The sequence below is a fragment of the Papio anubis genome, chromosome 9, assembly GCF_008728515.1.
Source record: "Papio anubis isolate 15944 chromosome 9, Panubis1.0, whole genome shotgun sequence".
In the NCBI taxonomy this organism is placed as follows: Eukaryota; Metazoa; Chordata; class Mammalia; order Primates; family Cercopithecidae; genus Papio; species Papio anubis.
The window spans coordinates 14,596,460-14,610,660 of NC_044984.1; the positions used below are offsets into that span (position 1 = coordinate 14,596,460).

General features: G+C 37.4%; 1 protein-coding gene and 1 long non-coding RNA gene across 13 annotated transcripts in view; one reads left to right on the forward strand and one right to left on the reverse strand.

The window, feature by feature from the left end:
* PTPRO (protein tyrosine phosphatase receptor type O) overlaps positions 1–14,201 on the forward strand; it is a 276,025-nt gene that overhangs the window by 237,469 nt on the left and 24,355 nt on the right. For both annotated transcript variants that reach the window (XM_021922078.2, XM_021922076.2), the window contains 2 exons: positions 5,206–5,241; positions 8,991–9,072. In XM_021922078.2, the coding sequence (XP_021777770.2) occupies positions 5,206–5,241; positions 8,991–9,072 (118 nt within the window). The remainder of the gene's footprint in view (positions 1–5,205; positions 5,242–8,990; positions 9,073–14,201) is intronic.
* LOC103875636 overlaps positions 1–14,201 on the reverse strand; it is a 95,518-nt gene that overhangs the window by 74,680 nt on the left and 6,637 nt on the right. The window lies entirely within an intron of this gene.

Genomic DNA, 14,201 nt, shown 5'->3' on the forward strand with positions numbered 1-14,201 from the left:
TCTTGAAGTGAATTAAAGCAGTTAACGGTATAAGGATGTTAACTATAAGGTTTTCTGTTAAATTTTTTTCCTTGATGTTCTTGGCAAGCCTATTTTCCCGTTTAATACTAGTTATTTGCTTCTTCATTGAGTTAATCCATTGGCCTCTCATCTTTGCAAATAATGCTTTCCATTTTCCATTATCATCTTCATGCATTAGAGAGCTCCAAATTTCCAAGAAGGTAGAAATGCATTAAGAAGGAGAAATCAGAGTCTATACAGTTCTCTGTATCTGAGGCCTCCTTGTTTTTATAATAATGCTAACTCAGTGACTAGGAAACAGCTGACTATATGCAAGCCTCTTTGTATGATTATCTTATTTCATTCTCCCCCACAATCCTGCAGAGAGTATTTTAGTCCCATTTTAGAAATGTGGAAATGGAGGCTTAAGGAGATTAACTGTCTTAATAGCACATTCCACTATGTACAAAATCCAGGTTCCAAACTCAGGTCTCTCTGAAATCTGTTCTTTCCTCTGTAAAGAGCAGACTCCTTTAATTTCTTATTTTCTTTAATTTCTGGATCATTTTAATGATCAAATCTTGAAGTGTTCCTTTTGACTTTTTAATAGGTAATAATAATAGTAACCTTGAATTCTGAGACTAAAGAATCAAGAACTATTTCTTCTCCTGTGCTATAAGATAAAAGGTAGCGGTTTCCCAGGGAACTGACAAAAAAAAGTCATTGTCCTTAAATATTAATACCTAGTGTTTAGGTACTAAATTATGTATAGACAGATCCATAAATGTGGACAACTTGAAAAGGTCTCAGAAGAAAACAATAAAAATATCTCATAGACTAGAAAAAAAATAGCTTATGGGGTGGTGGTGTGGGTATGAGCAATCTGGAGCATTTATTTATTCAAAAAGACAATTGACCAAATATTCTTCAGCTCCTCCAAGGACAGAATAAATACGGCTGGCAGAATTTAGGATTTCAAGTTGCACTGGAAGAAACATAAAAAAGGATTTCCTCAAAATAGAGATTGTTAATTCCAGAATTCATATCTTCTTTAAAAAAAAGAGACTAGAGGAAAGCTTTTGAAACAAAGTAGACATGATGTATAAGTAATTAAGTCAAAGGAATGTGCTAGATGCTGAGGACCCATTCACTGTTATTCTAAGTTCGTTGTTATTATGGTTTTTAGTATAGGGCTTCAGCACAGTCAACTCCATATTTTCAGTATTTGACATCAAATAGTTTTCAGGTATGAATAGCACACATAAATTCCATTTCGACCTTCAAAATATACATTTACTTTTAACTGAACATCTACTAATCATCCTCAAATAGTGTGCCTATTGTTAAAATACTGATAGCAAATACCCATAAAGTATCCCAGATTGCAAATAAAATGAAAGAAAGATGCATAGATCATTTCCTTGCTTAATTCTCTGAGACTTTCTCATTTTTCACAGCTCATTTTTAAGCTTCTGTAAGGTAGGTGTGTGCTAATAAGCAGGTATTCCTTAATAGGTCTCGTTGATGAACATATCTTCAAATTTCAGCAACCCTCACAAGGTCTGCTATTTATAGTACCAATCAAATAGCATGAAATCCAACTTATGGGGAGAAAATACCCTTCAGGAATTTTTAGAAGAATCACCTTGAAACTGTAAATGGTTGTCTTCAGGTGAGAAGAGAAGGTAAAACATAGAGCTCCATGCTTTCTGTCACTTCAGTAAATTTCACACATACCAACTAGTGAAAACATACTGGATATAAACTATGTTCTCAGCCCTTTTGTACAATGCCAGATACAAAAGAAGTGAAATTCATATTCCCTGCTCATTGAAATACAGCTTCTACTCACACAACCACTCCAATTCCCTGTTTGCTTCATCTAATAACTTGTGGTTATTTTCCCCTGCTTTCATTGGCTAAAGAGTCATTTTTAATCCTCCTAATGATGGGTTTGTCTTCAGATTTCACCTACCCTGTTAACAACAGCTGTTAATAACAGAGCCATCTCCCCTGATGCCCCCTGCCTAACACACTGTCCAACTTCCTTTCTAAACTGTCGATTTCTTGGAAATATATATTCCTGTTGATTTTCTAAAACCCAGCTGATGTCACTAGTGGTTTGTTTGGAAATCAAAAAAACTCTTTCTCTCTCTCATAGTGTTGCTCGAATCTTTTCCTGGGGTGGTAGCAGAATCAGTGTGGAGCACCAGTGCCCAGTTAGGTTAGTCTCAGGATTGTGTTCTGCAAGGATTTCTGACTTTCATAACTTAGCGTATGTTTCCTATTGAAAGAAATCATCTAAGTCGAACTAGCTATATCTAGATTTAGCGTTAAGTCCTTTTTTTTTTTTAAACTGCCATAACGACCCTCATGCTTTACTCAGGTATTCATCTGCTTGTTCTCAATCCTAAGCAGTTGGCATTTTAAGCAATAAGTGGCATTTAGTTGAAAATGCTCAGCTTTACTCATGGTGATTGCATGTTCTATTTGAAGAATGATATAATCCTAAAGTTCTTTTTAAGATTTGGGGATGGTTTCTGCTTACCTCATCAAAGAGTAAGCAGCACTTACAAAATTGGAGACTTTTAGAGTTTTGTTTTTGTCTTATTTCAACCATTATAAATCCCATGTCCTTGCTATTGCTTTTTTGGAATGAATTGCAGTGTGGATGGCTTTCCAAGACTGTCATAACCATGACTAACTTATGCAGAATGTATCTTAACTTTTGAAGTCATTAGGATTTTGAACCTTCCTAATATAAGTGAAAGAGAAAAAATTACAAGTGCACAATCGTCTATGCATATATGCTGTATGTATGTCTGATGGGGGTTATTTATTGATTCGGAAAATCTTTTGCAATGAAAAGGCGATACCCTACATGTCCCACAAAATCGTCACTGTAACATGTGCACATATTGGCTCCTTCCAGAATGTGCTTAAGTTAAAATTGCTAGCAAAGTCTTAATCTGCATGAATTTTCCCCTGGTTTTATCTTGTTTTAGTCTTGGAATTAGCACAGCAATTGAAAATATAGGAACATTTGATCAGTGTTGCTGTGGAGTTTCATAATTCAATCCTGTCATGTTCCACAGCCTTAGGATACAGAAACTCTTTGGAATCAGCAAGATCTAAATAGAACAATGCAAATTGTATACAAATCATGATTACTTATGCCAATAAGTATATGATATGTCATACAAAACGTAGTATAATTATACATTATATTGAAAGTTCATTCAATAATGAATGCGATTGAAAGAAAAAAATGTGTCTCTCCTCTATGAATCAAGTTTCTACACAGTACACAGCTGCCGAGTAGTAGCAGCTTAATATTTCAGCACTGAATTTATTCAGTGTTACCCTCTTACATACATTTGTTACTTCCTAGTTTCCTTTAAAGCCTGTTTGGATAGGAAAGTATTTTTTTTGTTCACTCCTGATCACAAAATATGTTGGCAGCCTCCTGACTTTACCAGAGCTGTTAGTCATCTCCGCTGACATTCTGCTTTCCGAAAGCACTAAAGTAATTGGCACTTACTACAAGAAGTAAATATGGAATTCCTAAAACTAACTAAATTACCATCACGGGGCTGAATAAAAAACACTATCAATAAATATTCCTTTAGGTTCCCAAACGTCTATAATATACAGCTATGTCCAACATGACAGTGTTTTTTGAGGGGATCAGGGAGAGGCAGAGTAAAAACTGGACTGATTTTTCCCTCTAAATGTCAGGTATGGAAGACAAAGAGGATGAGGGAGGAAAAAATAGAACAGGAACCATTGAATGGATTGTTTTCACTTAGAAGTGGGAGGAAATTAAAGCTACCTGAAAACCACAAACACCACTTGCCTTCATGGATGTGTTCCTACATTTCCTGACCTGCATTACTTTCTCTTCATCCACAAGTCCCATCTTTTCAATCAGAACATCACAAGCCCAAGTCTAGTACTCAATTGTTAAAGGAATCATTAAGTGAAATTCTGAGGGTAACATGGCAGAGATATTTTGTTTCAGTTCAACTGAATAAACGTTTATTGACCACCCACTATGTGTTTCATTAACGATGCTCAGCCCTGGGGGGAAGTTATAAAGTGAGTGTAGCAAGGTGTGTACCTGCAACTAACAGTCACACAACGTGAGAAACTCTCCGTTTGCAAAGTGCTGTGAAAGCACAAAGTAGCGCTTCATCCTGCTAAAAGCTTTCAGGAAGTGGAGATATCCAAACATTCATAATTGTAAATATAAATAAATATTTGGACACATTAAAGTACTAAGATTACAACTGGTTATTTACTATAGACTGTTTATTTTCTGAAAAGCGGGGGCTTCCATCAAAATTATGTAAAGACCTCTGAGAATTACTTACAAAAAGTTTGTTATAATGTCATTCATACAATCAATCATGTTTCAACATTTATTATTTATAGAAGACAATAAGAATAAAATCACAAAGTGCTTTGATAGATACTGTTAGCTTTAGATAACTTAGGTGAGTTATCTTACTTGGTTGGGTGAAAACCATTACCGTAATTATCCCCTAAACAAATATAACTAACTAAAGCATGCATTAGCATTTCTTGTGTTTCAGCTTATAGACTAGTAATGATGAAGAGCAAGCAGGAATAGGTCCAGTTCTTCAGATAGCTTAAAAATTAGTTCAAGATGAAATAAAAACAATGCCATAGTAGAATTGTATAAGATACATGTCCACACTGACAGCACACATTCACATCCCCAAAGAAAAATGTCAGAAAAAGTTATTTTAGTCTTTAACTAAGAAAACAACATTCCACCCTCTCTTTATTAGTTCTCCATTTCATTCCCCAATTCTTCCTTCCTGCCTGTAGAAACTGGAGTGTGCAGGTGGTAGATAAATACTTCTAGACATTTACAAACTGCTCTAGCAACTTAATTGACAGCAGTTAAAAATTTCATTTCTAGAACTCAGTTCTTGGCAAATGGAAAGTATAAAGTGCAGATATGTTCATGCAATCTAGTAGAGTTTTAAAAAATGAATCTGAAATTATTATTATCTTCTCATGTAAGGAAAAGTAATTAAACAAACCTGATGTGTGTTTCATGAAAATTAAATAAAACTGAGGTACCTGATGTAATTATTTAAAGCTCTTCAAGTTTAATTATTATGTTAATCAGTTCTTTTGCCCAGATAAATTTGTCTTTTCTTTTTTAATTATTAGGAGTAAAAACGGTTTAAAGAAGAGGAAACTGACAAAGTAAGTTTTTCTTACTATGTCATTTAAAAGGATGTTTGTTATAGTAATCTTAATGTTCCAATTAAAGATTGTTTGTCTTCAAATAGAAGAGATGCTTAAGAAAGAGGCAAATGCATATTATGATAGCTAAGCACCTTAATGTATCGGTCGTTTATGCCTGAGTGGCAGTGGCCACAGAAATCACATCAGAAATAAGGATAATGTTTATCATTTCAAATCTGAGAGAGTGGATCATTAGTAATTTTTAAAGTCTTGGAGGAGGAAATATGGTATTCTAAATACAGTATATGAAAACCTAATATTTAACTACATCAAAGAGTTTCAAAAATCCTGTTAGTATTTTGAAATTCTGTGTTTATTGCAGGAAAAGGCTTTTACTCTATTTGATATTATAATAAATACTTTGATAATGCTGTCTCAAGAAACCTGTATAATAAATAGAAAAGATAATTAACCTAGCCTGTGGTTTTCCTTATCTATTAAACCATTAAATCAGAAGAATTACGATTGTGGTGAGTGAAAATTAACCCCCAGTTGATTTCAAAAGCCTATTAGATTATCACCTCCATGCCTTTTCTTAGTTATATTTCTACCTGTGAAGAGTGGAACTTTCCTTTATATAGAGTTTGTTCTTGATACCTGCCTATATAGAACACTGGTGAATTAGTACAAGAAGGCAATTAGGGGGTCCAGCCAGGTCTGTGGCATCTATGCTTATGGAAAGAAATCATCAGTAATCCATGACATAATCCAAAAGAAAAGCTGACGTAAAAATGTTTCTAGTCAGTCTTGAGTGGCATATAATTTTATGGCATATATGAAAACAGAATAATTTTTTCTAAGTCAATTTCATTTTTTAAATTTATTTTTATTTTTAAATTTATTTTATTGTATTTTTTTAGATGAAGCCTCGCTCTGTCACCCAGGCTGGAGTGCAGTGGCACAATCTTGGCTCACTGCGACCTCCATCTCCCGGGTTCAAGTGATTCTCCTGCCTCAGCCTCCCGAGTAGCTGGTACTACAGGCACATGCCACCATGCCTGGCTAATTTTTGTATTTTCAGGAGAGATGAAATTTCACCATATTGGTCAGGCTGGTCTAGAACTCCTGACCTCATGTGATCCACCCTCCTCAGTCTCCCAAAGTGCTGGGATTACAGGCATGAGTCACCGTGTCCAGTCTCTAAGTCAATTTCAAAGCAGCACACATTCCATTGGCTCATACCAACTGATGTAGGAGAGATAAGACCAGACTGAATAGAGGAGAGGGTACCATCAACTGGGAGGGATGATTTCACAGAAACAGAAAGACTTTGTTACCAAAAACTATTAGTTGGGTTGGCAGGTGAGCTAAAGAGGCAGAGTCTAGAGCATTTTGAAGATAGTGTCCTTGGACAAAAAGGAGAGACTATCAAGGCTTGCTCCTCCCAAGACCCAGGCAAAGAAAAGAAGGAGAAGCAAGACCCAGACAAAAGATATGGTAGAGATTAGGAGTGGTAGAACATACCCACACGCAAAAAAAAAAAACTCACATCAATTCAGCTTCCGCCTTCCCCCTCTCATTTTCCTTTGAGTCCTCTCTCCTTCTCTAGAAGACAGTTCTTGAGAGGCTTTCCTCTCACCTTTTTATTTGCCTTCTCTACCATTTTTCTTTCACTCCAAATGCCCCACCACTACCGTGTCCCCCTGGTTCCCATTTTCTGTCTCCACTTGTCTTCATTCCATCCTTCCTTTCCTTCACCTCCTCTTTTTCTTTCTCCTCTGTAGGTATTTGTCCTTTTGGTCTTTGCTCCCTTCCAGCTTTCTTTTTCTTCTCCTGGTCATTCTCGTTCTCCCTTATGTCCATTCTTCTGTTTGCTATTCCTTCCTCCCTCTCTCTTTTTCCCTCTGCTTCTTGCTTTTACTTCTTTTAACCCATAAATACTTTGTCTGGTTTGCCTTCAGTGTACATGTGCCCATTTTCCTAGTAACAAAATGAAAGCCAGAGTTGTTAAATCCAACTTTAAGGCCAATATACAGCCCAAAGACACCAGCCAGAGATTGCCATTTGAAGGGAGTTCATTCCAGGAGAGGAGTCCCAACTTTAGCCCATTATTTTGGAAGGATAACAAGTTTGAAGTGGGACAAGTTTTGAACTAGGACTTACTCTCCCTGGATTCCAGTGAGAATTCTACTGCTTAGTAGACATGTGATGTTGGGCTACTCATTTAACTCTCTTAGCCATGGCTCTCTCAGCTGGAGCTTGGAGCTAATGTTGTCTGTTCCTACCTCAGGGATCGATTAAGCAAGATAACGCATGTGAATATTTATGAAGTGTAGCATGTTTTATAAATGAGTTATTATTATTACGTAAAAACATTTCAGTTTAAAGTATTCTCTGGAAGATATAATGCCCTCTAAAATTTACTAAAATATTAACATAAATGAATTCATCAGATTAGCTAATCAACAACTTTAAATGAGCATTATTAAATACTATGTATTTGCTAATTGGACATAAGACCACAGTTAGGCCGGGCACAGTGGCTCATACCTGTAATCCCAGCACTTCGGGAGGCCGAGGCAGGTGGATCACTTGAAGTCAGGAGTTCAAGACCACCCTGGACAACATGGTGAAACCAAATCTCTACTAAAAATACAAAAATTAGCCAGGCGTGGTGGCACCTGCCTGTAGTCCCAGCTACTCAGGAGGCTGAGGCAGGAGAATCGCTTGAACCCAGGAGGCAGAAGTTGCAGTGAGCCTAAATAGTGCCACTACACTCCAGTTTGGGTGACAGAGCAAGACTCTGTCTCAAAACAAAACAAAAAAGACCACAGTTAAATGATATAGGCTGCGTAACATGCCACAAGACCAAGGGAAGGGTCAACTATAAGGACCCTGCCAAAGTGGAAAAGCTTGAGTTAGATGACAGAATGTGGCATTCTGCAGAAGCAGAGAGCTACTTTAGAGAGCAAATTGGTTTAGGTAGGCTCTAGAGGAGATAAGCAGCTATAGAAAACTACAGGAGATAAAATTAGATTCTTATTCTAAAAAAAACGAAGTGAGAACTGCTGCTGCAGATGCAGAAACGTAAGCTCAGATGTGTTACTTGATTGAATCTAGATATGCAAGCCTCTAAAGATGACACTCCAGTGAGACCCTGGGAGCTTTCTGGACAAAAGTTTCATCCCACTGATCCTGCCTCTGCTTTGGAGAGACTGTAGCTAGCAGCACAATTCCTTATACTTGTAAAGCTGTTGAAACTAAAATTCTTTATATACCGTATGTCAACCTCGTAGCTATAACTATTGTATTTTATGGATGAGAACATTGACTCTGAAAGAGTTAGGTGATTCTCTAGGATAACACAGTCAATAAAGCAAAACCATAATTGAAACAGGTCTTTGAAATCTATTCCTTTGTTATTTTCCATATGCCAGAGTTTTCTAGAGGCAACATATATGGGGATGTTTATATGAGTATGCATGTATATAGTACTGTACTGCTAGAGTAAGAGTCCAGTGAAAATCTAGAGATTTCTCCTCTCAAGGAAGCTGGATATATATGCCCTTCTTTTCAATTGCAATATATTAAGGATTGGTAACTTGAACTATAAAAAAGAAAAAAATAATAAAAAGGTGAGTGCTAACCTTAGAGAAGTAAAACTTCTATTTTCTCCAAGAAAATTAAGAAGTATGATATTAAACAATATATTATACCTATCAGCAAGAATTTTAAATTGTATATATATTTCTTTGTGTTTGGCAAAGCCCGGTTCAACTGGATGACTTTGATGCCTATATTAAGGATATGGCCAAAGACTCTGACTATAAATTTTCTCTTCAGTTTGAGGTGAGTTGGTTAAGGTATTTTCTACCTTCTGTAATGGAAAGGGCCTGGGAATTGTGGGTTTTGTGTTGGGATCAAGTCCCTGCTCACTGACAGTGCTTGTGATGTGTTTGCATAACAAAAAGGGCGTTGGCCTGGGTGGGGGGGGGGGGGGGGGGGGGTGGGGGGGGGGGGGGGAAGGGGGAGTGGGGGGGTGGGGGGTGCTGATCTGCTGGTTCAGAGCAAGGGCTGTCAATCCTTGCTGACTGGGCAAGGCCTCAGGTGGCACAAATGAGGGGAAGAAGAGAATAGGTGCAGGTACTAAGGTGGCAAACATAGGTATAGTAGAAGTCATCATTGAAAACCAGGGAAATCGAGAGTACAAGAAGAAAAATGCAAGCTGAGGCATGAAGCCTGAGGCAGAATTTCCCTTTCAGGGGATTTATAGAGTTTCTCATGCTTCTTAGGCCACAATAGGGGCGGATCGTGGATAAAACTGACCCCCTTTGTGTCCTGGGCATATAACATCCTGGAGTGGGGCCTTTCAAACTGTAGGACTCCTGGCATTCTACTTAATAATTTTTGTGCAGTTTTATTTTCTTTCCTTGGACAAATTGGGAAGATAAATTTACACATGATTTGTGTTAAGAAAAAGATTGCCAACATCTCTTTTTTTTCTGAAGGACACATATTTCTTTGGATCTAAAACCATGTGTCAGAAGAGATGGAAGTGAGTCTAAGATCTCAGCAGTGTGGGGGAAGATAACTAGTTCTCACTTTTTCTTTCCACATATTTTATAGCTCATAACAGTCTAAATGGCCTCCCATCCTTCAGGTTTCTATAGCATGGCTTGAGTGTTCAGTGATTCAGGGAAAAGGGGAAGATAAAGTGATTTTTCTAAATTCTTCAGTTTTTTTGTTTTTTTTATAAAGCCTTTTAAGTGCTCTTTTCTACTAAGGTAGCTGCTTTTTCTTCATTTTTTAAAATCATTTCTCCTTTCCACTTATCAGCCAAGGACAGCTGTAGTCTGCAAAAAGCATCATGGTCCTGGTGTGGAGACACTAACGGTGAATTTGAGGATGAGAAGAATCTTACACATCACCAAATACAAAGACCCCTAACTACCACCTGTGTCCTGAAAAATTCTACACAGAGCCTGCTCACTTATCCATTGCACGCAGGTGCATAGGAAATTATAGATGCTACACCAAATGCTATACTCAAAGACATTCAATTTGAATTGGAAATGAATGATGAGGATGGCATTTCAGAAAGTATATCAAGGAAAGGAGGAATTTTTTCTAAGCAAACATGAGGCAAACCTGAGAAAATAAATAGCTAGATGATTCTGACAATGGTGATAGAAATTATGGTGTAGCTACACTTTTAACCTTATTAAAGTCACATTTTCTTAATTCCTGCATGCCCTTGGTGGCACAGCTAGGATCATTACCTCCGCTGGCAACTCACAGTTTATGTCTTGAAACCCAAGTGTAACTATCACTGTTTCTGAATTGTATGATTATAAAAAATTCAACAAGTCATTTTCCAGTAAACATATTCTTTTAGTTGTGAGTGACAAAAACATAGCACAAACTAGTTTAGACTAAAGGAAAGGGGGTTTATTCAAAGGATACTAAGGTATCTCACACAATCAAAGAAAGGGTTGAGTAGTTAAACCATGGAGAGGGAAGCAGCACAGTTTCAGGGATGACTGGAGCCCTGCAGAGGCCCCTCTATTTCTCTCTCTGCCTTGGTTTCACTTTGTTTCACTGAACACCGAGCTCTTTTTCTTTTCTTTTCTTTTTTTTTTTTTTTTTTTTTTGAGACAGAGTCTCGCTCTGTTGCCCAGGCTGGAATGCAGTCGCACGATCTCAGCTCACTGCAAGCTCCGCCTCCCGGGTTCAAGCAGTTCTCCTGCCTCAGCCTCTCGAGTAGCTGGGCCTACAGGTCCCCGCTACCATGTCTGGCTAACTTTTGTATTTTTAGTAGAGATAGGGTTTTACCATATTGGCCAGGCTGGTATCGAACTCCTTACTTTGTGATCTAGCTGCCTCGGCCTCCCAAAGTGCTGGGATTACAGCCGTCAGCCACGATGCCCAGCCCAACCTATTTTTCATAGTGAAAAGCAGCCAACAACAACCTTTGAGCACCACAGCCTTTTGTTTCCATGGTTTCCAAAGGGAACTATTATCTCTCTTGTTTGCAGTTTGATAATTAACAGGGGAGGATTTTGATGGACAAGCCTGTGTCATGGTGCCCATTCAAACCAATCACAGCCAGAGAGGGCAGATGCACAGAATCTCTAACTAGAACCATGTGGTCAAGTAGCAAAACCTAAGAAGGGCATTATCTCCCAATAAACAGAAGGTATTGGGAGAACCAGGCAATAAGTGATGAGCATGCTGTCTTTAGATATCACAAAACTGTGAAAAGCAGAATTATAAATTGTATGTGCTAAATGTTCAATTTATAATATGCTGAGGGCTTCTATACATTCAATGGATAAATGAATACATTTAGCCTGACTTCATAGGATTTATAAGGGAGAAAGGAATGTGCTAAACTAGGAATCTAAAAACCTGAATCCTCACTACAGTGTGGCTACTAATTATTAACATTTTAAAAAACATGTTTTTTTCTTAACCAATTGATACATAACGAGTTGGGGGGGATGATGTATTACCTACAGATTTTTTATGTAGTGAACATGCTCATGTATAAGTTTCAATTTATCCAACTACTTTGTTGGAGTAATTCCTATGGATTGAAACTGCCCAGGCAAAGTATATGCAAAATGTGCATTTTGAGTAAATTTCCCATAAGTAGAGTGAGCTTTTCCAGTGTTTGCATGTTACCCACTTCCTAAAACTATACAAACAGTAGATATCCACATTTGTAATCATTGATAATGTAATATTACAAAGAAATTACTTTTCCATCTGTTAACAGTAAGCTACATCATCTTCATATAGCACTATTATTCATTTGTGTTACTTCATTTTCCTCTGTTTCTTTTATTTTCATGTACCTTATAATCTTCATCATTTTGTTACTGATTTGTAATAGCTGATTTATGATTCAAGAGGTTAACATTTTGTCGAGCACTGCAAATGAAATACCATTTTTTCTCATTTTTTTATATTGGGGTTTTATTTGGAGTTTGTACAGAAGCCGTGTGTTGAAAAATAATCATGTTCTGCTTTTTTTAAGTACATTTTCTCATCACCTTAGTTTCTTTATGTATAAAATGGGTGAGTTGAACTAGATCAATGGTTCCCAACTGGACAAGGACCAGTCAGCCCCCAGAGGAAATCTGAAAATGTGTGGGAGTGTTTTTGGTTGTTATAATAGCTTAGGAGGAGGATGCTAACAGTATTTTATGGAAGAGGGACAGGGCGTTAAATGTTCTTCAATGAGTGGGGCAGTCTTGCACAATGGAGAACTGTCCTAGACCAAATGTGTTTGAGAAATATGGGTTAAATATGGGATGAGGCTACAACCAAGCTTTATAACCCATGTGTATTAGTCAGGGTTCTCCAGAGAAACCAATGGGATGTTTATATAGAATGAATATGATTTATATAGAGAGAGATCTATTTTAAGGTATTGGCTTATGAGGTTATGGAGGCTGGCAAGTCTGAAACCTGAATGGCAGGCTGGCAGGCTGGAGACCCAAGGAAAAGTTGAGGTTGCAGTTTTGAGTCTGAGGGCAATGGGGAGGCAGAATTCCTCCCTCCTTGTGGGACCCATCTGTTCTCATCAGGCCTTCAACTGACTGGATGAGGCCCAGCCACATTACGTAGCATAATCAGCCTTCCTCAAACTCTACTTACATAAATGTTAATCACATATGAGAAAAACACCTTCACAGCAGCAGACTGGTGTTTGGCCAAGCAACTGGACACTATAGCCTGGCCAAGTTGACATATAAAATTAACCATTACACCATGATTTGAAGGTCTTTAATATTGTTATTTATTATGATGCTCTCTTCATACATTTCTATTCTTAGGACATTATTTGTCATATATGTTATTAATTGGGTGGTAAGTCCTGACATTGTTTACATGTTCTGGTGGGAAAATACAAGTTACTCTCTAGAGCTCTGTTTTAAGTCACAGGCTTAGACTGTATGTTTGGGACTAACATTTGCTCAAGCAGTGGCCCACTGGTCCAATTTACTTCCTTCTTCATTTGACAGACTTCAGGTATTACCAGTCCTCAGTCCCATTCTACCCCCTACATCCTCAGTGTCAGGGTTTCCTTGCTGATTTTCATAGAAGTATTGTGCTCCCATGCCTGACTTCAGGGCGTATGCTGGACCTTTCATATGGCAGCCCTCAAATTTTCTTGAAATATATTGATAGCTAATTGAGGCTTAAGGAAAAAAATGCTCCTAGCTCTAATGAGAATTCAAGAGGGTATGAGATGACCGAATCACCTTGGTCTAGATAATTCCAGCAGCTGAACTTTTACTTGTTCTGTTTATATTAATGCCTAGTATTTGTATTCATTTTTATGCTGACATTGAAATATCCCATTTGCATTGAGAAATTACATCATTTATAAGCATTTTGCAAATTGAAACCAATGTCTGGATTTACATATACTACCAATACAGCTGTAAGTCATACATGAAGCTATATGAGTTACTAATTTGTGTTTACTGAATAAATTTCTTCTTTCCTCTGAATCTGATTTTAAATCTGCTAGAAAGATTGATTATCCTTCTGATAAAAATATACACCTTTCCTTTAAAAGCCTTGCGACCCAGGGATTAAAACAGGTTCCTCATTTTTTATGTTTCACATGGGAAAGATTTTGAAGAACCAGACTTTATAACCGAAATGTGAGAGTCCAGAAGACATATCACATGTTGCTCATTCTGCTATTAATGTCTGTACTTAGTGTTTGATCAGGATACTAGTAAAGGCCCTCACCATCTCTGTTCAGACATGTGGCTGCAAAGATAAAAAACAAACAAACAAACAGGAAAACAAGCTACAGAACTGGCTGTGCAGTTCACAAGAGGTGACCTTTGATTTCTGGTAGTAGAATTTACTTGCTATACATGGAACTTCTTCTGTCAACACCACTGGCACATTGTTTTTCTTCACTTTTTCCATGCCTACAGACAAGTAATCTAGTA